Source organism: Mytilus edulis, chromosome 12 (assembly GCF_963676685.1).
Source record: "Mytilus edulis chromosome 12, xbMytEdul2.2, whole genome shotgun sequence".
NCBI lineage: Eukaryota > Metazoa > Mollusca > Bivalvia > Mytilida > Mytilidae > Mytilus > Mytilus edulis.
This window is the reverse complement of record NC_092355.1, coordinates 72,191,442-72,215,034: the sequence shown is the minus strand read 5'-3', so window position 1 is coordinate 72,215,034 and position 23,593 is coordinate 72,191,442. Positions and strand designations below refer to the sequence as shown.

Sequence of the window (23,593 nt, the reverse complement as noted above, 5' to 3'; positions counted from 1 at the left end):
ATAAGCATTATTCTTGGTTTTCGCACAATAACTTTAGTATAAGTAAATAGAAATCAATGAAATTTTATCACAAGGTTTATGACCACAAAAGGAAGGTTGGGATTGATTTTTGGAGTTGAGGTCACAACAGTTTATGAATTAGGGGCCAAAAAGGGGCCCAAATAAGCATTATTTTTGGTTTTTGCACCATAACTTTAGTATAAGTAAATAGAAATCTATGAAATTTAAACACAAGGTTTATGACCATAAAAGGAAGGTTGGGTTTGATTTTGGGAGTTTTGGTCCTAACAGTTTAGGAATAAGGGGCCCAAAGGGTCCAAAATTGAACTTTGTGTGATTTCATCAAAAATTGAATAATTGGGGTTCATTGATATGCCGAATCTAACTATGTATGTAGATTCTTAATTTTTGGTCCCTTTTTCAAATTGGTCTACATTAAGGTCCAAAGGGTCCAAAATTAAACTTAGTTTGATTTTAACAAAAATTGAATCCTTGGGGTTCTTTGATATGCTGAATTTAAAAATGTACTTAGATTTTTAATTATTGGCCTAGTTTTCAAGTTGGTCCAAATGGGGGTCCAAAATTAAACTATGTTTGATTTTATCAAAAATTGAATAAATGTGTTCTTTGATATGCCAAATCTAACTGTGTATGTAGATTCTTAATTTTCAGTCCAGTTTTCAAATTGGTCTACATTAAGGTCCAAAGGGTCCAAAATTAAACTAAGTTTGATTTTAACAAAAATTAAATTCTTGGGCTTATTTGATATGCTTTATCTAAATATGTACTTTGATTTTTCAAGTTGGTCCAAATCAGGATTCCATATCAAGTATTGTGCAATAGCAATAAATTTCCAATTGCACAGTATTGCACAATAGCAAGAAATATCTTATTGCACAATTGTGCAATAGCAATTAATTTTCAATTGGAGTTATCTTTCTTTGTATAGAGTAGTAGTTGATAATATATGTTGGAAATTTGGCAGACATGACTATGATGTCATTTTCTATTTTTATTTGCCAATAACTTTATGTACATAACTTCATTGGAAATTTGCCAATATAAAATGTTGCTGATGAAGCTTTTTTTCCTTATATTATCTAAAATGTTTTTAGATAATGTATGTTGGACATTTGCCAGACATGACTATGATGTCATTTTCTATTTTTATTTGCCAATAACTTTATGTAAATAACTTCATTGGAAATTTGCCAATATAAAATGTTGCTGATGAAGTTTTTTTTTATTGTTTTATACAATAAACAATGTATATTCACTTTTACTACCAACCAATCTTTACCATTCAGTGATAACAAGCACTTTATTTTACATTTTAATATTTTATGATGTATTTAAAAGAGTAGTTATTGTTGCAAACTCCATTAGAAATTTGAATTGATATCAGTTTTGGAAAAAGGGAGGGGTTTAAATTTTTCTCATTTCAGATTTCATAAATAAAAAGAAAATTTCTTCAAACATTTTTTTGAGAGGATTAATATTCAACAGCAGAGTGAATTGCTCAAAGGCAAAAAAAACTTTTAAGTTCATTAGACCACATTCATTCTGTGTCAGAAACCTATGCTGTGTCAACTATTTAATTTTAGATTTAAAAAGTTTGAAGAAGAAATCTTTAATTGATTTGTAAAATCTTGACATTTGTTTTGTGTAAAAAAAAACCCATGTAATGTCAAAAATTTTATCACAATCCAAATTCAGAGCTGTATCACGCTTGAATGTTTTGTCCATACTTGCCCCAACTGTTCAGGGTTTGACCTCTGCGGTCGTATAAAGCTGCGCCCTGCGGAGCACCTGGTTGCTCTTGCATTAAAATGCTGCATTTGCCTAGTGGAGAAGCATCAAAATGTATTTTATAAGTATTTGAATTGACACAGTAATGGGCTGTGCGTCTTTTTTTTTCAACTGTCCTTTAATCTCTCTGTCCCGCTTCAGGTTTAAGTTTCAGGTCAAGATAGTTTTTGAAGAAGTTGAAGTCTAATCAGCTTGAAACTTAGTACACTTATTCCCTTTGATATGATCTTTTTAAATTTTAATGTCTATTTAGAGTTTTGACCATATCACTGAATATGGAAAATGATAGTGCGAGTGGGGCATCCATGTATTATGGACACATTCTTGTTTTTTAGATATACATCACATTGTGTTATACCTTCATATGAGATACTAATTTTTTTTTATATAAATCTATCTTTGCTCAACCCTGGAAAGAGACTTATAAACTTTAGAAGCAAGCCCAACAGAAAGTCATTGTTTACATTGAAACTGGAAGTGACACGTTTTAACCTTCAAGAACTAAATATGAATCATTTAAGTGGACTTCTTTAATAACCCATTTGAATGAACTTTTTTGGAAAAAAAGTTTTTTTAAACCGTGCAAGACCTCATGGGTAGTCAAGGTCATGCAAGACCTCATTGGTAGTCAAGGTTGTGCAAGACCTCATGGGTAGTCAAGGTCGTTAAAGAAAAGTTGTTGTCCTTGAAAAAAAAACCCAGATATTGTACACTGTGTGACTTTTTACAGATAATGTACACTGTGACTTTTTACATAAAAAATCAAAATGCAAATACATATAATTTTTATTGCCAATAAAAGACACACATGAAATGGAAAAAGTTATACATATTTTTCCTGATGATTATATGATAAAATCCAATTTTCCTAATTCATGTTTTATATCTTTAACAAAAATAAAAATAAATATAATAAATAATAAAAACAACATTAACAGGAAATACTGAGTCGGGCGTATGACATTTGCGCCGATTTTGAAAATATTCATTCTTTCATTTGCGCCGATTTCATTTTTTCATTTGCGCCGATTTTATATTTGCTCCTAATTAGATTTACAGGTAAGTTAATACTTGTACATGTACTATGTACTGTACTATACTATTGGTAAAGTCTGGTTATAAATGCTGTTCATTTATGTTAATTTTGATTCATATTGTTCTGAAACTTCATAGTAACATGATAGACATATTGCACACTGAAACGAGTCGAGGAGTCAATTCTTTAATCATCCAGGGCCATACATATCGGATGATAAGTGTCCTGAAACACATTTTACTAATGTATCATAAAATCGTGTACAGCCAGAGTCACCACGGATTCTATTGTCAAAACACAGAACGAGCATAACCATGTGGTAGATGTCCGAAAGACAGCGGGTACAGTCAATGTAAAGTCTGGAGATGTATCTTGTAGGACTTCTTCCACTACCCGTGGTGAGCAGGGGACAACAGTTATATACAAGTTATGATTGATAATTCATTAAATTTGTACAAGTGGCTAACTGAGGAGGTCTATAATGATAAATGAAAAAGAACATGACTTGGATTGAGAGTTCATTCATTGGCACTCATATCACTACTTCTAATATCTATTCACCTGTAATTTACCTGTAAAAAAAAATCGGCGCAAATGAAGAAAAAAAATCGGCGCAAATGAAAGAAAAAATCGGCGCAAATGCAAAACGCCGACTGAGTCAATATTGGTAGACAAACTTGGTATATATATTTAAAAAACAATAATAAATTGTAATATACAACATAAAGATTGTTCTGAATTATAATCTTACAGCGATTAATTATTCAGATGTAAAAAAAACAATTAACAATTTACACTATATTTAAAAACATCATTCAAATTTCAATAATGAAAGATTGCACTTGTACAACATAGGTCTGTTCTGTTATAATTTTACAACAATTAATTATTCAGATGTTAAACAAACAAATAACAATTTACACTTTATTTTAAAATATCATTAAAAGTTCAATAATAAAAGACTACACTTTTTCTTCCTTTGTTTTATGTTTCCACTTCAAGTTAATGAACATATGTTCTTTAGGACTGGATCAGATCATTCAGATGTGACAACTGTCAATCATTAATACCCTATATAACAGCCTATTATTTGCACTTGGAATTATTTTTAATTATGGAATTTGCATAATTTCTTGTGCTTGAAATGTTTAATAAATCCCATGTTTATTCTATACTTAAATGTTCTGTGCTGCGCACAACACTTTCTATTACAAAGAAGATAGTACCTTTTCAATAGAATATGTACTGTACCGTGCACAACACTATCTATACAAAATACATTGTAAGGAAAGTGTTATGAACTGCTCAAAATATTATAATACCAAATAAACATGGAATTTATTAAAGATTTCAAGCACAAGAATTTTTACAAATTCCATAATTAAAAATAATTCCAAGTTCAAAATAATAGACTGTTATATGTTTTTTTCGAGAGAATAAATGACCAAGGTTCTTATACATATCATAAATTTGTATATTTGATCACTTCAAGGTATAAGACCTCTTTAAACTTGAATATATGAATTCTTTAACTATAAGTAAAAACATAAGTGACGTTACAACACATATGTGTCTCTAGTTTGTTAATCTCAATATTATATTTTAAGTTTCATTTACAGTTAAACAACATATAATTCTACTATGTTATTTTGCTATATAAGCAAGACCTATAACTTGTATGAAATCTTTAACTATTAGTAAAAACAAACTTCACACTGACCTGACATTACAGTACATATGTGTCTTTTGTGTGTTATTCTCACACATTTCTTTTTAATCTTCATTTACAGTAAAACAAGAGTCTACGGTGTTATTTTGTTGTATTTTTAAATCGATACTGGACACATGCACATTTTGTTCTGTACGTCTGCCTTCATCTTCACTACTGTTTGAACTGCTTGACCAATCAGGTTTCGGTATTTTCGAACATATGTAATTTTTTATCAGGTCCTGAAAAGCACACTTGAAATCTTTTCTTAACCAACAGTACATGAATGGATTAATAGCAGAATTACTCATGGCTAGACTCAGTGCAAAGTTTTTAATAATGTTGAACAGATTTTTGGCAATCTTCACATATTTCAATGGTCCAGCTAGCATGAACGGCACCCAAAATATGAAAAAGAAAAACAGAATGATGACCATCGCTTTTGCCGATTTCGTGTCTTTTGAAAATTGACGATTGAGTTGTGTCCCTTTCCTTTCTACCATCTTTTTGTTGTGTTCTCGAGCCACTTTGTAAATATGGCAATATAAGTATAGTGAAATCAGTAAGCCTACTAGAATCGTTGTAGGCGCTGTAAACAGCGAGTAAGCTTGGGGTAGAACGACAAAAAAGTCACACACAGTGCCATTGTATTTATCATAATTGTTCCAGCCAAAGCTTGGCAGAGAGCCAATAATACCATGGTATATCCAAACACATATTATAATTTTTTTGGCTCTCTTTTTTGTCATTAGTATTTGGTATTTCAATGGGTGTAAAATTGCGATGTAGCGATCGACTGCTATAACTACAAGGTTAATCAACGATGAACTCATGGAAAGTATGACAGAGGAATATTTAAAGAGACATAAATATTTCCACTTGTTCATAACTGGGTAAAGATAAAATAGAGCATACATTGGAAGGGTCAGTAGTCCGAGTAAGAAGTCAGACAGCGCAAGGCTTCCAATGAACATGTTTGTAGTGGTCCGTAATCGGCGGAATTTAAAAAGGGAGATAATAACTAAAGCATTGCCACCAATAACTAGAGGAGTGATCACAAGGGAAATAACTCCAAAGATCATATCCAATTTCTTATTAAGATCCTCATAGTCATCATCTAATGATGTTGTATTGTCCACAAATGATTTAGATGTAGAAATGTCAGTCATATTTGTTGTGAAAAAGTGGTTTGATATGGTTATATTAATGTCTGTCTCACCAAATGTCTGAGCATGGCTATTCTTCTCTTGCCTTTCCATCCTAATTTTTATCGTAAGACAAATATGTAGGTGTAATTATGATAGATATTAGTCTTAAGATGTTGCACGTTTTCTTCTTTCAACTAAATGACTGCTCACCTGAAACCAAAAATATTACTACATTATTTTGAAATGATTGTCAGCAAGCATGTTTGAAAAAGATACTGATTAAAGTAACACTACTCTTAGTGTTTAAAGGAGATTTGTAAAAGAATATTAAAATGCTACAATGAGCATAACCAAAATATTCTTGATTTGTTCTAATAAATGTATGAGATGAAATAAGAGGTATATTTGGCAACCTAAAGATGTCTTGATTTTTTCCCCCTTAAAATGAAAAAGAAGAAGTGTAAATAATTTAAGAGGGTGGTAAAGGGTTATTTTCGTGCAATGTGATCGTCGTTTTTTATTTCACGTTCAACATGTTTTTACTTTTTTATTTGACGTTCAGTCGAGCAAGACGGGTGCCTCGTTCAATGTGTTCTGCTTATTTAATTTTACATGATCGTGATTTTCAAAGTCTTATTTTGTGTGCTCGGTATTTTTCAAATGAAATTCAAACACTTGGCAGGGATTGTTCAGAAATACTTTTTTAAAAGCCGTAAACCAATTATATCATTAATGTGTATACTTAATCGGGAATATCAAGTAAAACAAAGAGTTAATATATAAAAGAAGACAGTGACTCAGTCACAAAAGGTTTACATTTAAGTATTTATTTTTCGTGCAACGTTCATTACAGAAATTATTTCACGTTCAACGTGAAATTATGTCTTATTTCACGTTTTTTTTCGTGCAAACACCCCCCCCCCCCCCCCCCTTTACCACCCTCATTTAAGGCAGCATAAACTCGTCTCTTGATTCTTTTGTATGTAATGTTAGAGGTGAAATAAAGTGGACTATATAAAAATTAAATTAGAAATAATAAGAATTTCAAATATTTAATTGAAACTTTATCATGTTAACTTTAATAAAGTTTAAGAAATATAGAAACGTTAAAAAAAAAAAACACACACACACTTTGCAAAAATGTTAAAATCCAAAGGAGTAAGAATAGTAAAGTTCAAAACATCAGTATTGAGCATTCATTGTCTTTAGGGTCTTAATAGAAAATTACAATTCTGTATTCTTATTTTTTAGACCATTTTAGTTTATTCTTTATTTGTTTCTTTTTTTTGTCCATTATTATTTCATAATTAAACAACATTTTTTGTAACTAAAAAAAGTATTTAGTTGGCAGGCAAATTAAATCAAATAATTATAAGATGTTCAATAGACATGATAGATTTACAAAATAAAGCTTAACATATATATATTGACAAAGTAAATAAATAAATAAACAATGTATAAGTAATTAAAATTGAGAATGGAAATGGGGGAGACAACAACCGACCAAAGAGCAGACAACAGACGAAGGCCATCAATTGGTCGTCAACGCAGCAAGAAAATCCTGCACCTGGAAGTGGTCCTCAGCTTGACCCTAAATAAAATTGTGTACCAGTTCAGTGAAAATGGACGTCACACTTAACTCCAAAACATATAAATGATTTAAAATTTAAAAACATACAAGACCAACAAAGGCCAGAGGCTCCTGACTTGGGACAGGCACAAAAATGTGGTAGGGTTAAACATGTTTTGTGAGATCTCAACCCTCCCCTGATACCTCTAGCCAATGTAGAATAAAGAAACATATAGCAATAGAACAGTAATTTCAAACAAAAATTATAATAGATTGACAAAGTTGTAAATAGATCACAAAGTAGTTAAATGATTAGCAAAGAAGTTCAAAAGATTGAAAAAGTATTTAAATGATTTACAAAGTAGTTTAAAAATGATTTACAAAGTAGTTAAATGATTTACAAAGTAGTTAAATGATTTACAAAGTAGTTAAATGATTTACAAAGTAGTTAAATGATTTACAAAGTAGTTAAATGATTTTCAAAGTACTAAGTAAAAAGATTGACAAAGTAGTTAGAAAGAATAACAATTTAAGTGTTAAAACCATGAGCACTTTAAAGTAAGTTAGAAAAATTGACAAAGTTATAAAGAGATTGAAAAAATTATAAATGAATCAACAAAGTAGTTAAAGATTGACAAATTAAATGTTAAAAAAAACAGTAGAACAGATTGACAGAGAAATGTTTAAATTTGAAAATAGATTAAAAAAAAATTGAAGTAGCAAAGTAAATAATGATTAATATCATACTCACTACATGAAGTGAAATCTGCTAAGTCCTCAATGTGCAAAGTTATGAAATTTATAAACATAATTTCTCAGTATAAAATACAATTCAATCATTAAATAATGTGCAAAATTATCTAGATTGTCCAACTTTCAGTAAATTTCATCAATATATTGAAACAACACTCTGCACAATGATATTTACAAATTAGAAGTTAGAAATGACACCATGTTCAATAAACAACGTATTTGATTTGTCACGGTAATCCATTCCGACAATTTATAGTAGAGTGGTAATCGTTGAGGCAGATTCATATGTAAATAAGTTCAATAGTGCACATTGTGCAGCGTGATTTGTAATGCACTTATTATTGCAGCTTGCAGATTCTATTTATCAATAGCTTCAATAGTTTACTACTGAGAGGCATGTTGAAAAAATGGAATTGGTCTGCACTTATATTACTCTTTTATTAGATTCTGCCAATAAATAAATTTTGTTATTGATAAACGGTTTCCATATAGACTACTGGTAAATTTTTTGGCACATGGAATATTTTCTTTTTAAGATCCTGACAATAGCTTCAATAGTTTACTACTGAAAGGCATGTTGAAAAATGGAATCGGTCTGCACTTATATTACTCTTTTATTAGATTCTGCCAGTAGATACATTTTGTAATTGATAAATGGTTTTCATATTGACTAACTTTTTGGCAAATGGTAAATATTCTTTTTATGATCCTCACATTAGCTATTTGTTAAATTGTAAGCTTTTGAAATCAGAATTTATTCATTATATAATTAGAAGTGTGGTGAAAATATTTTTATTTGTCTATAAAGTAAACAAACACAAAAAAAAACATCTTTAGAAGTAAACCCTGACCTAACAGATAATACTTTGACTGGTCTGATTTGGTTTAAACTATACTGAAGGTCTAGGACTATTTGAAGTTTAAAGGAAAAGGTCTTCCTAGTCAACAGTCCTGTATATAGCTAGCCCAAGTGTAAAAAATGGGAGGTCCAAGACTTTTTTTTTAATTCTACAATGAAAAGTCCTTTATTAGAAAAGACAGGTCCCTGACTTTAGACCCCACACTTAAATTTAAAGGAAAAGGTCCTCCTAGTCAACAATTATATATATAGCTAGCCCAAGTGTAAAAAATGGGAGGTCCAAGATTTTTATTAATTCCACAATGAAAAGTCCCCTATTAGAAAAGACAGGACCTCATACCGCACACTAATTTAAACCCTTGTGGACTTCTATGTAAAAATTCCCTAATCTCAGCTGAAAAGATTTTGATGAAAAGAATTTCAACCTTTAGCTTTATGCTTTGCATCTAACACTGTAACTATTTACTATCATGTTTATTGGTGACGACAGATTGTTTACAAGTTTGTACTTTTAAACCAAAATCTGTGTAATTGATCTTTTGGTATTTACTAAATATTTGGAAAGTTCTAATTACCTATAGAGCTATAGCTACATGTAAAGGCTTTTTTAAAGAAAAAATGTGTAATATTGTACGTACATTGAACATACAGCAGCCTTGGTTCCATAATGACATTGACCCACAAAAAGTTAATTTATAAATATTTTGATGTATATATATATATAAAAAAACAAGGTTCAAATCTATTATTGCGTTGAATAAAACCGTGTATAATATGTTGATGCATATATGTGTCACGTAAGGGTTTTCAGCTATCATTCCTTGTGAAAAAAATGTATGCTGTGTACTGATGGAAGTTATTGAATACGTATTTATGAATTTAGATTGATGAATAAATAATGAATATTTATTCATAGGATCAGAACTTCTAAATTAGGTTAAATATAGCACTTTTGGAAAGAATCTAATTTCTAGTTCTTATATGAGGTTTTTCTTTCACTTTGTTAACATTAAAGTCAAGTTCCAATTAAACATGAGATTCACTTGGGCTGGGTGATTTCTCAATAATAATTGCAATGTCAGTTCTTCATGTATTCTGAAGGACCAAGAAGATAAAAATGGACACTTCTATTGGATTTGCTCATAGGAAATTGAAATTTATTCAATAAACTCATTTTAAAGTTATAAGTCTACATGATGTATCTGAACTCTTTTTGATAGTGATAGTTTGTTTTCTTGAACATTTTTAGTCCCCTACCGACAAAGTCGAAGGGGACCATAAGTTTACGTTCCCTCTGTCAGTCTGTCTGTCTGTCTTCTGTCTGTCTGTCTGTCTGTCTTCTGTCTGTCTTCTGTCTGTCAGCAACGAATAGACACTTTTATCCATCTTGCTTGAAGATATTGATTTCATATTTAGTATACTGCTTCATCATGACAAGTTACAGAACAAGTTTGAATTATGTTCCAGTCTGATGATTTTGTGCAAAGTTATAGTCTATTTGACTTAGAAAAATCACTCAAATAATCAGTTTTCCACACTTTTTCTTTGTCATTCTTGAAGATATTGTAATTTGGTATATGGTTTTATGATGACAATTTACAGATCAAGATAGAAATTTGTTGTGGTCTGATGATTTTGTGCAGAGTTATGGTCCTTCAGGACTTTATAAAAATCACTTAATGTTTTGAACACTTTTTTTGTCATGTTTGAAGATGTTGACTTGATATTTAATTTTGTTATATAGTCTACTGAGAGATAGAAGGTGTGTTCAAAAGCTTATAGAAAGAGATCTATTTTATAGATATTTCTTCAAGCTATATATAATAGTTGAACACATCTGGAGAAGAAAAAAAAAACATTAAAAAATTGAAGTTACAAAAGACGTAATGAGCTTCTCATATCAGAGAGTATGGAAAAGGGTCAGGGTCTTTATTTGTGAATTTTTTATTTCATGCCTATTTTCACAATCATATAATTTTTCTTGCAGATTATTAGTCACCTACCCACAAAGACAGTGGAAGGGGACCTTTGGTTTGCATTGTCTGTCTGTCCATCCATCAGTCCATCAAATCAGTTTCCCAAACTATTTTTCTTCACAATTGAAGATATTGATTGGATATTTAGTAAAAAAATTTCTCTAATTTTTCATCAATTTATCCCTTTCTGCACCCATTGTATAAAAAAAGTTTAGTCTACGTGTGATTTGTTTGATCTCAGTTCTTCATTGGTTAATGGGATTATGACGTCAAATTTTCTTGCTTTCCTCTGAATTTCCTAGACAGCATGAAAAAAGGCGACCATGCCTGATGACGTCACATAAAAAGAACACATCTTTTTGCATATCATTCGAAAAAAAGGAATAAGTTTACCTGCGTATTGTTTTAAAATCATTAAAGAAACAGATTCCACCAACAAATCTTGTGTAATACGATATTTATCCACTCTCCACAGTTAAATTTTAAATATTTAAAATGCTCTACGAGCCTCGCATTTTAAATTTGAAAATTTAACTGTCTCTAGTGGATAAATATCGTATCACTCTCAATGCAGTGGTATACATAGAAACTATATTTATCATGACAAGTTACAGATCAAGTTCGAATTTTGTTTTGGTCTGATAATTTTGTGCAGAGTTATGGTCCTTGGCTTAGAACAAATGTTTTACCGATTGAATACTCCTTTCATCTTACAAGATCATGTCACAAAGTTGTAATATCTGAGGGTATGGAAAAGGTAGGGTCTTTATTGTGAATTCTGATTTTTATGCAATTTTTCACTATTATATATTTTTTTGCAGATTATTCTTGTTTATTTAAATTTTTGCCCATTTTTACATTATTTTTTCCCCTTTATTTTGTATGTTTTGCCTATTGAATACTGAAAGGTTTTTAATAATTCGAATAATGCAACTGGGTGAGAATAATGAGAACTCATATTCTGATAAATGAATCATAGGTTGCAGACTTTTTGGAAATCGCAAAAATTGCAATTTAACATGTTTAATGAACTTACATTTTTGTCTTTTTTTTTAAAATGGCAATAATAAATGCTTGCAATTATTTCTGAATTTACAATACTCCATCATGCAGACCCTCAAATCTCCTTTCATCTTCCAAGATCATGTGACAAAGTTGTGATATAGCATCTGTTGTGATAATATTACAAATGATTTATTCATAATTAAACCTTTTATGGTTTTGACAAACAGAAGAAATAACAGTTGCTTTCACAATGCTATTATATAATACAAAGCCTTTGTAAATATAAAACCACAGATGGTATTGTTCTTTTTGATCCAAGGTTATTCAATTAAAAGTTAGTTCAACATTTATGAAATCAATGCTTAATTAAATTTAAGTAAGATTCTTTAAATTTTAAAAGTTATTTTAGTACTGAATACATTTTCAGTAACTGTGGTTTATAATTATTCACTGGGTTTCACCATTTTTAGTGGATTTTTGGGGAAAGGCAAACCAAGAAAAGTTTGATGAAGTGTAAATTTCTTAAAGGCTTATGACAGTTCTTATCCATTCGTTTGATGTGTTTGGGCTTTTGATTTTGCCATTTGATTAGGGACTTTCTGTTTTGAATTTTCCTCGGAGTTCAGTATTTTTGTGATTTTACTTTTTATGCCAACTTTGACAAAAGCACACAACTAAGTAAGAATATTTGTGATACATGTCAATGAGCATTTTCGCTAGCCAAGGGTTACAATCCACTCCCGCTCTCTTAAAAAACAACAAAACAATACAATTAAAAAAAAACAAAGTCATACAAAGGTCAACAGGTTAGGAATACTGTGGTTTTCTTTATTTTTTTATGGATATTTGACCTACTTGAACCCTTTGTTTTCCACTAGTTTTCATGACCAACTTAGAGGGGCATTATGTTTTTTCGGTATGTGCGTCCTTTAGTTTGTCTGTCCTGCTTCAGATTTAAGTTTTTGGTCACGGTAATTTTGGATGAAGTTGAAATCAAATCAACTTGAAACTTTGTACACATGTTCCCTATGATATGATCTTTCTAATTGTGATGCCAAATTAGAGTTTTGACACCTATATCATAGTCCACTGGAAAAAAAAATGAAGTGGGGTACTATGGACACATTCTTGTTTAAAATGGAATTTAGTTGAGCACAGATTTCCATTTTAAAAATGACTGTTTAGTGCTTGACATATTTTATAGAAACCTTATTTGTTGAAGACTATGTTGACCTCTGAACCTATTGATTATTTTAGTTGTTAAGGTTGTTGTCTTATTTTTTATTGCTGTATATCCTTCTTCATTCCTGATTGTACAAGTTTATTTAAGACTCTAGTTGCTAATGTACTAAAAGTTGAGAGGAAAAAACTCCATAAATTGCTGCCATAACCGACAAGGTGTTTGGCATCAATTCATTTAGTAGAAGATGGCTTCTGTTTATTTTAAGATTATTTACAGGATACTTTCAAATCGAGCACGATAAATTATTGGCTTTGTTTATCATGTTCATGTTAAAGAAAGAAAGAAGATAATGATAATAGAGAAAAAACCTTTTATGATTTCAGATTGCAACTAGAAAAATATTTTTTTGGAGGAAATTATTGAAATCTGAATACAATAACAGGAAATTTGTTCTATAATTATCACCTGCCTGACTTTTGATTAAAAATCAGTTGTATTGGAAAAGACCGAGTTTTTATAAAAATTGTTTTAACGTTATTTGTGTTTTCACTGTATTCCAATTGAACACGGTTTCATTTGGTGCAGGTCAAAGTTCAGATCTTTTTTAAGGGTGATGTTTAAAAAACCTTACATGAATTTTTGATACCAGAACTTTTATTTGGAAATATAAAAGGTCACATCATTTTAAGATTTTAACCCCTTGTTTACTGCCACAGTAATTTTCTGAGACTATTCCTTAAATTGCAATAATTAATGTTGTAATTTTGTCACTTCTGCATTGAAATAACAATCATACATGTAACTGCTGGCCGTGCGCACAAAATTTTCTGGAATTCATTTACACAACTTGAAAAACAATGTTTTGCAAAACCCAATATAGACATTATACCTGTGGGCAAGAAAAAATCTGCTTTGTGAAACAACAAAATGTTCTTTTTAAAATTGTCTACTGGTATTTAAATCAACTTTGAATTCAAATTTATATATCCGACACCTATTTCTAAATACTAACTAACTTTTATATCTTTCTTTTTCAGAGGTCATGCTGCATATGGAAGTGGGGTTAATATTATTCACAACAAAACACAAGTAGGAGGTATGTTATTGAAGTGTACAACATGTATATTCATTGTCTATCTTTATTGTTATGTCCCTGAGTTGTCACCAGGCTTTTCAGTCAGTTTGATTGAAGTCTGGAGCTGGCATGTCAGTTAACTGCTAGTAGTCTGTTGTTATTTATGTATTATTGTCATTTTGTTTATTTTGTTTATTTTCTTTGGTTACATCCTTGACATCAGACTCGGACTTCTCTTGAACTGAATTTTAATGTGCGTATTGTTATGCGTTTACTTTTCTACATTGGCTAGAGGTATAGGGGGAGGGTTGAGATCTCACAAACATGTTTAACCCCGCTGCATTTTGCGCCTGTCCCAAGTCAGGAGCCTCTGGCCTTTGTTAGTCTTGTGTTATTTTAATTTTAGTTTCTTGTGTACAATTTGGAAATTAGTATGGCGTTTATTATCACTGAACTAGTATATATTTGTTTAGGGGCCAGCTGAAGGACACCTCCGGGTGCGGGAATTTCTCGCTACATTGAAGACCTGTTGTTGACCTTCTGCTGTTGTTTTTTTCTATGGTCGGGTTGTTGTCTCTTTGGCACATTCCCCATTTCCATTCTCAATTTTATTTGTCTGTCTGTATGTCCAAAAATTAGTTTCTGTTCTTTAGTTTGCTTCAACAAAATTTTATGAAACTTATATACAATGCTTATTTGTTAGCATGAAACAAAGATCAAGTTTGAATTTTGGTGGTGTCACTTTTATAGTTCTCTAGTTATGACCCTTAATATTGTTATATGCAAGTGTTGGTATCATCTGTGGTCCAAGGACTTATTCTCCATTTATATTATTACATTTGCTTATTATCTTGAAAACTACAAAGACAATAACAATCAAAACCAAGGAGTAAACAAAGACTCACAAAACCAAAGGACATTTACATCAACAGTTATAAATAATAGATAAGAAACAACATGAACTCCACTAAAAATCGGGAATGAAATCAGGTGCTCTGGAAGGGTAATCATTTCCTGCACCGTATACAACACCCGTCGTGTTATTTCTTTGTTCGGTTCGGTAATGATGGAAGTTTATAATGACTGAGGAAGAATATCAGATATGATTTCTAACACACTTTTGTCATAATGGCCAATCAGCTCATGATGGCAACCGTAAAATTTCTTGAGTGTGAGTGATGACCTTAATTTGATTGATCATAGCCCTGTCATAGCAACTTTCGATAAGCACAATTTATCACCAAAACAAGATCTACAAATAAGTCAACATGGCTGAAATTTCCAGTTGACTCCATATAATTCTTAGCCTTAGATGATTATTTTTACCAACCTTTTTTTGTGTAAGTCGATAACATTGTGATTTGAAAATGATTACAAGAAAGCAAAAATGATAAGCAAAACAAAATCTACAAATAGTGGAAAGAAGATAGAAAGAAATTGTAAACAGGCATGGTAATACTCACAGAATACTTTTTTTTTGTAGGAAAACACCAGATACTCAAATTATCCATGTATATAAACAAATATATATAGGGATGTTTAATGTAATTAAATTTAAATGAGACTAGATGTTAGGAAAAAGCTCATAAATTATTGCAGTAACCAGTATTAACTTTTGTTTCTATTTTTGTAGCAACCTATTTTATGACCTACCACACGATACTGAGAACAAATGAGGACTTTATTGGAGCTTTACGTGAAGCTAGGAAGATAGGGGAAAACATAACAAACACCATCACTACTAAAACCTCTAATGCAACAGTATTCCCTTACAGGTTAGTTATTAATTATTATTGTTGAACATCACACTTATGTTATTATTTTCACTTTTCTACTTATTTTAGGGGCCGCGGTGGCCAAGTGGTCTAAGTAGTTACTACTGTGATCACTAGCCAGTAAACACTGAGGTTGTGAGTCGAACCCCACTTGTGCGGATGCACTAGAATCCAATCTTTATTGACTAGGATTGTCAGTTTTCCTATGGAAGGTCAGTGGTTTTCTCCAGGCACTCCAGCTTCCTCCATCAATAAAAACTGACCGCCACGAAATAGCCTAAAAGTATTGCTTAAAAGTTGTGTTAAAACACAAAAATCTTATTTTATGAGCAGTTCCTAGCATTTGTTCATGATCCTTGTACATGTGTTATGATTGTGCAATATTTCCTCTGTAAACTATGAGAAGTACCTGACAGTCGTACATGACACTTACATTATTATTGTTCATTATTTTCTGTGAACAAGGAGAACTTATATACACATGCATATACATGTATAATTAAAAGTCATACATCATGAAACTAATGTTATGATTTTTCAGTATTTTCTTCTAACACTAGGAGTAGTATTTAACCATTGTACATGACATTTTTGTTATTATTTTTCAGTATTTTCTATGTATACTATGAGCAGTACCTGACAGTCGTCCATGACACCATATTTAACATTGCACTTTGTATGGTAGCCATCTTTGTTGTCACCTTTATCCTGATTGGATTTGACTTTTTCTCTGCTGTATTGGTTGTTCTCGTGGTATCCATGATTGTTATTGATATATGTGGCATGATGTACTTCTGGGATATCACACTTAATGCTGTTTCATTGGTCAATCTTGTGATGGTAAGTTGTCATTGGTTATGATTGAGGGTCATGAAGGGGTTTGATATAGAATAGTAAATAATGGAGGGCCAAAAATAAATTTATTGTTTGTTGGTTAATTTATGTGCATTGTCAAATATTTCATGCATGTTAAGGACTGTAAATCACAAAAGAATAGAGAATAACGTGTTGCCAAAATATAAAGAATAGAAGAAGATTGTCATGATAATTAAAGAATATAGAAGTGAATATCCCATCCATGTTTGATATTGAAAAATAGAAATGACACCGACACATTATTTGTTATAAATGTCTAACAATAATTCGTTGAATATTAGAGATTACATGAAATTCTCTCCTTGATCTCAAAGATATTTGAATTTTTTAACTGTCCTCTTCTAATTTACCTAATAATATAGTGAAAAGCTAGTCTCCCATATAAATTCTATTATAACTTTATTTGCTTATCTTTCAGGCTGTTGGTATAGCTGTAGAGTTTTGTGCTCATATAGTCCGAGCTTTTGCTGTGAGTTTACAGCCAACCAAACTAATGAGAGCAGAGGAAGCTCTAGCACATATGGGAAGCTCTGTGAGTATATAAGCTCTAGCACATATGGGAAGCTCTGTGAGTATATAAGCTCTAGCACATATGGGAAGCTCTGTGAGTATATAAGCTCTAGCACATATGGGAAGCTCTGTGAGTATATAAACTCTAGCACATATGGGAAGCTCTGTGAGTATATAAGCTCTAGCACATATGGGAAGCTCTGTGAGTATATAAGCTCTAGCACATATGGGAAGCTCTGTGAGTATATAAGCTCTAGCACATATGGTAAGCTCTGTGAGTATATAAGCTCTAGCACATATGGGAAGCTCTGTGAGTATATAAGCACTAGCACATACAGGCAATTCTATTAGGAAGGTTTATCAATATTCAAAAGTCTTATTCCAGAAGTTTCTTTTATTTAATTGTGGATATACTTAACCATATAGAAAAATAAGAAAAATTTGGTATGATTGCCAATGAGACAACTCTCCACCCATGACATTATCTACTATAGATCACTGTGCAGCCTTCTTCTACTAGAATTCAATAATGAGTACTTATACCAAAAAAAACTTCAAATTATACAAAACATTTTGCTTTTTGGGTTAAAGTTCAGCAAAAAGGTATAGTTATCCATGTCTTATATGTGATGTCAAATTTAACACCACTTTACAAATAATAATGTAAAATGTCATTTGGCCATCCTTAACTTTTGTGATTTTTGCATTCACATTTTAATTGTCTTTTCAGGTACTTAGTGGTATAACATTAACTAAATTAGGAGGAATTATAGTTTTAGCATTTTCTAAGTCTCAGCTTTTCCAAGTATTTTACTTCAGAATGTACCTTGGTATGGTATTGTATGGTGCTACCCATGGCCTTATATTCTTGCCAGTATTACTGAGTTATATAGGTAATTTATTTAATAAAACTTTAGAAATTATTGTATATATAAATAAGAATGTATATTTGTATTTCTCAGTTTTATAACTTTTGATAACACATAATGGATAAAATTGCTCGGTGAAATTTACACATAAAATAAGAATATGATTGCTTATGAGACAAATATCCACCAAAGAACAAAAGATGTAGAATTAAGCAATTATATTTCACAGTAAGGCCTTCGAAAATCAGCCCCATAAATGGCAAATGTAAAACAGTTCAAACAAGAAAACTAAGTCTTATTTATGTACAAAACAAAAATGGAAAACAAATATAATATACATCAACAAAAGAATTACAGGCGTCTGAAAAAGGACAGACACATACAAAATGTGCCTTGATGAAACATGTTTGCAGATAACAAACCTCCACTATCATATCTGTCTAATTTTAGAAAATTTATTTATGTTATATATATTTGCATTATGTTTTTCAGTATATAAGAAATGCTAGAAAAAATTATCTTCAGAAATTGCTCTGGATATCTAAATTCAATATGGTTTGTTGGTACAAAATGTACTTGTAGGATATGCTTTTTAACTCCTATTAAGATGGGACAGCCATAAATTGGCTTAAAAATCCCTTGTTTTGTCATGATTTAACAATTTCAGAAAGCCTAAAGAGACATATCTTAATTATCACATCTTTGTTTTATTTTAAGGTCCCCCAATAAATAAAGCCAAACTTTATGATGCTCAACAAAGAAGAAAACATTTGTCTGCAGACTCGGACAATGATGACATTAATTCTTCTCGACAGAATCTTGTGAGTGATAGTGGTGCTCCACCAGACTACAATACCTTAGCTGATCCAGCAATTTGATAGAGTTATCTTTCCTACATGTTACGGAGTTGTCTACTCTTTATTTGTTCAGGAGTGGATTATTCTAATGAGCAATTGATCCATGAGATTATATACAATTGATCTATCAGTTTATTATCAATTGATCCAACGGAGATTATAAACTTTTTTGTCATGACAGAATTATGTATCAAATATAAGTTGATTAGTTACAATCATGTAAGTTGTTAATTATAAGGGAGGTAATTTAATGCACTTTTAGGTTTATTTATTTTCCATATCTTAAAGGGTAAACAAATATTACAAGGTTTGTGCTCTGTCTCAACACAATTTCTCAAAAACAATCTGGAGTTGTTTCCCTTTAGCTCACAGTGAAATTCATTCTGATTGACTACTAGGTTCTTTTAAAAGAATAATTGTTTGCATATATATAGTAACTTCTTATTGTTTTTTGATGTAGTATGTTTCATTAAGCAACTAAAATTTTAAAGATTTTACTGTTAAATTTTTTTTTGCAAAAAACATAAATATCCAAAGCAGGATTAGGAAAGTTCAGGCATGACGAATGGAAGTACAATTGTGAAATTATTATGATCGTAACAAATTAAACAAATGTAGATTGAATATGATGTTATCATGAAAGAAAACAAATTCATAATCCTCATCATTATATTTTGACTATCATTGTTCACACTTCTTCATAAATGTATATTGTTTCTGTGTCTTTATAACAAATCTAATTTATGATCACACTGTATGAATGATTTACTCCACACAAATATAATTACACCTCATCGTTGTAGTATACTCATGTTTTGAATGTTGAATGCTTTTATATATAACCGCAGCAGAACAAATAAAGAAGTATAGGATAGCTTTATTCACACTGATTCTAAAAAAATATAGTTTGTTTATACCTATGCATGTGATATGGAATATAATGTGCTACTTTCCCTTAAAATATATCACTTCCTGTCTGAAATTAAAAAATACATAGGTTTTAGGTTCTTTTCCATGAAAAAGTGCAAAAGTTAGTACTGCTTGTTCACTCAGTCACTTCTGGGTGACGTTTTTCAAGGTCATATGTCGCCCAACATTTTACCCTTATGACTTTATCAAATCCCAATCTGACGTAATAATTCACTTTTGTCCAACTGTCCCATAAAATTTTCCTTGAATATACACATGGTAAATTGCACATTTAACTTGTTATACTATCCTTTTGTGCTCAGTATAGAGCAAGATACATTGTTTATGCCCTGCCTTTAATTGTAGGAATTTTACAAAGTGTTTAAACACAATTTTCAGGCATTATGAATAAAACAAAAGACTAATCAAATGGCATGTTCTTGTTAAATTCCTAGTCTGGAATACCTCATACCTATATCATTATGTAGCAATTCCTGAAATCCCAATAAATATTCTCACATTTCGTGTATTATTGAAAAATCACAATCATTTCTAAATTTACCAAGACCAAGTTGAGATTAGAATTCCTCATTAATCATTTATAACTGGTATTAAGGTGGTACCTAACACTTTAACAAAAATTTATTTGGCTCGTTTAATTTTGATAAAATTTTGACGAAGTATTTAATTTGACCCTTTAACAAAAATATAAAAATTTCAAAAATTTTGAACCAACCGTTTTGTCAGAAAAATTATACTGGTTATATAGCAGTTTGACAAACACCGATTTTGATCTTTGTGAAGCTTATTATTCCCTTTACAACACTACGTAATTAAAATGTTTAGCTGACTTTACAGAGTTATCTCCCTGTAGTGTTAGGTACCACCTTAACCATGTAAATGTCTGTTTTTATGGTGATTTCTTTGTGAAAAAAATAAAGTTTGTTTTCATTGACAATAACTTAAAGCTCAAGTTCAGTAGATATACTGTTTATATTTTGAAATATACAAAATACTGTGTATTTATTAAATCCTTGGATACATGAATCAATTTTTATTGACTTGATGGCTTTTAGGATACATGTGTTATAAATACTATTGAAAATTTAAGGTTTAGTCAGAGGTCATATTTTTTTCACACATTGAACATTTTGCTACTATTTTCCATATAAAAACACAATAAAAAAGTTATCCTTATTTTAAAGAATCTAAATATTGCATTTGTCTCCACTCTAGTGAAAAATCCACACCAATGAAATAAATGAATATACAGTGTCAGTAATAAACATGTTAGTTAAGATATAATATATTTATTGATAATTGTTATAATAATGTTTGTATCATGTACAAGTGCTTTATTTACATGTGTTTGTAATTGTGTATTTACAATGTTTGAAAGTGCTGATCAAAATGAAACCTTTTGTGATAATTTGTAAATTAAAATGAATAATCAATTTTTCTTGTATATTATTCTTTAGCTGTGTATATTTAGGAGATAACTATAGTATTTTAAGCTTGGCCTTCATAAAACGTAGATTTTACTGTCGCAAATTGAGTTTACCTAGCGACGCAGAGTAGAGATAGGGAAATGGATATTTGTGACAGTCAAATCAAGTTTATGGAAGGCCAAGCTTAAAACACAATACTGTTATCTCCATTCTAATGCCACATATTAAATTAAATGTCATTATATAAATATTTTGGCTTATAAATAATGACATAAATGAAAAAGTCCGCAAAACTGTAGCATCGTCTTTAGCATATAAACAATGCGATGTCATATGTATACTCTGGATGTCAAACACGAATACTAAACTGTTTTTACTTTTTGTACGCTTCAAACTGGTTTCAATATAGACAAAAAATCGGAATTCAAAATGTTAGTTATGGACTGGTAGAACATGGACTATAACCCCTGAAAATATTTGTCATCGTCCAATGAAAATTATCTTTACAAACTAATTGCATTAGAATTATGTTTTGAGCAATTCTGGTTGGACAGTTTATCATTTGTTTGTGGTGTCCTGGTGTATTGTCATTAATTCATGAGAGGTGTCTGTTTAACTCTGTGGTTGGCATGTTGTAATTAACTATTATCTTATTTATTAATGTATTTCTCTGTTCTGACTGTTCTTGTCTTGATTTGTACTGTACTCCTGTCACCTAATGCTGTCATTTTAGCGATATTTTCAATATTGCCTAATTAATTAGTTAGCCATAAAACCATTTTTCAACCATCCACTTTTTCTTAAAATTTCCTGTACCAAGTCCAAGTCTGGAATATGGCAGTTGCTAAATAAATAGTCCCTTTCTATGCATGTTAGCGGGTTTTTTTTGTTGCAGTTCAGGTTTTTTGTTGTTCCTTTAATTCCATCAACAAGGAAATGTTTTTCAACTTATACACTTTTATACTTGAAGCCATTTATAAGGCATGGGTAGCTGAGTGTGATTTCCTGTATATAAGCGTAAAACAAATTCTGCATTAAAAAAAAATGAGATGGTATGGATAAATTTGCTTCAAACATTGGTAAAAACTACTTTCATTACTATCTGAGTGTCTTAACTACAAAAAAACACCAACAATATATCAGAAATTACAGTACAAAGATTAAATAAGATAAAATCAATCTTGTAACATAATTTTCACAGTGAATGCTGCATGGTGATTGTTTGGTGGTTCTATCTACAAAATATTTCCATAGGTAATATATGAGGGTTGTATACATGGTAATTTTAAATCGAATGAGAGAAAACAAACTGGGTTACAAACTAAAACCTAGGAAATCACATCAACTATAAGAGGAAAACAATGGTCATTGGAACAACAGAAACACTGAAGTACAATAAAAAAAAAAGTCAATATACATAGAAACCTATTTAATAACAACTGACAATTTCTTGACTTGGTACAGGCTATTTTAAGAACATGGGTGGGTTGAACCTGGTTGTATGTTACGTTATTTGTACATTAGCTAACAACCATTTCCTGTTTGTCATTACTGGTATATCTGTAGCTTGAAATTTTACAACAGTCTTTGAACAAGGAAAATTTTCAAAAAAAATTGTTTTACCTCAGTCGATTGCACACAGTAACACATACTAGTAACCAGACCAAGTAGATATTTTGTTCATAAGTTGACTAAATGACTGTGATTCTATTTACCTGAAAGAAGTAGCTCCCTTAATAAGCTATACATGTTTGATAGAAATTTAATACTATTGATAATCTAAAAAGCACTAATGTAAATACTCAGAATTGAACTGCTTTGATGACCACGAATAAAGGCATTTAAACAGTGTTGATTAAAGTTACAATAGGTTTACATAAAAGGTGTTATAAGGATACCAACCATTTCAAAGACATAGATGTCAAACATGACAATAAGACTCTTGCCATTAGCAATACATGATTCTTTAATAACAATTCTCAGAATTTCCCTTCAAAGATTTATTTAAGAAATCAAGTTTTAGTATATACCAGTATATTCCTTGCATCTAACGCAAGTTCTAGAAAATGATTATTAATGTATCAATGATTCTGGATTTGTTTATTGGCTTAAATTTCGCAGAGAATGGCGCCTTCAAAGAAATTTGAAACAAGGATTTTGTTAATCTATTGTGATTTATTTTATGTATAGATTTCTGCATATTTCATGAATTGAAAAAGATTTGTAT

General features: G+C 30.6%; 2 protein-coding genes across 6 annotated transcripts in view; one reads left to right on the top strand and one right to left on the bottom strand.

Annotated features, from left to right (window-relative positions):
* Positions 1-21,372, top strand: part of LOC139499081 (NPC intracellular cholesterol transporter 1-like) — a 50,124-nt gene extending 28,752 nt beyond the window's left edge. For 2 of the 5 annotated variants that reach the window (XM_071287753.1, XM_071287752.1), the window contains 6 exons: positions 14,085-14,143; positions 15,756-15,897; positions 16,506-16,737; positions 17,192-17,305; positions 18,014-18,176; positions 18,870-21,372. In XM_071287753.1, coding sequence (XP_071143854.1) covers positions 14,085-14,143; positions 15,756-15,897; positions 16,506-16,737; positions 17,192-17,305; positions 18,014-18,176; positions 18,870-19,030 — 871 coding nt within the window. In that variant the 3' untranslated portion in view covers positions 19,031-21,372. Of the gene's footprint in view, positions 1-14,084; positions 14,144-15,755; positions 15,898-16,505; positions 16,738-17,191; positions 17,549-17,612; positions 17,904-18,013; positions 18,177-18,869 lie in introns of those variants that run through there. The other 3 variants (XR_011658097.1, XR_011658096.1, XR_011658098.1) reach the window with 3 other exon arrangements.
* Positions 4,224-9,463, bottom strand: LOC139499082 (adenosine receptor A1-like). The gene is made up of 2 exons (XM_071287754.1): positions 8,023-9,463; positions 4,224-5,911 (listed from the first exon to the last, which is right to left on the bottom strand). The coding sequence occupies exon 2, from the start codon at positions 5,810-5,812 to the stop codon at positions 4,619-4,621; it is 1,194 nt and encodes a 397-aa protein (XP_071143855.1). The 5' UTR covers positions 5,813-5,911; positions 8,023-9,463; the 3' UTR covers positions 4,224-4,618.
* Positions 21,373-23,593: the final 2,221 nt, after the last annotated feature.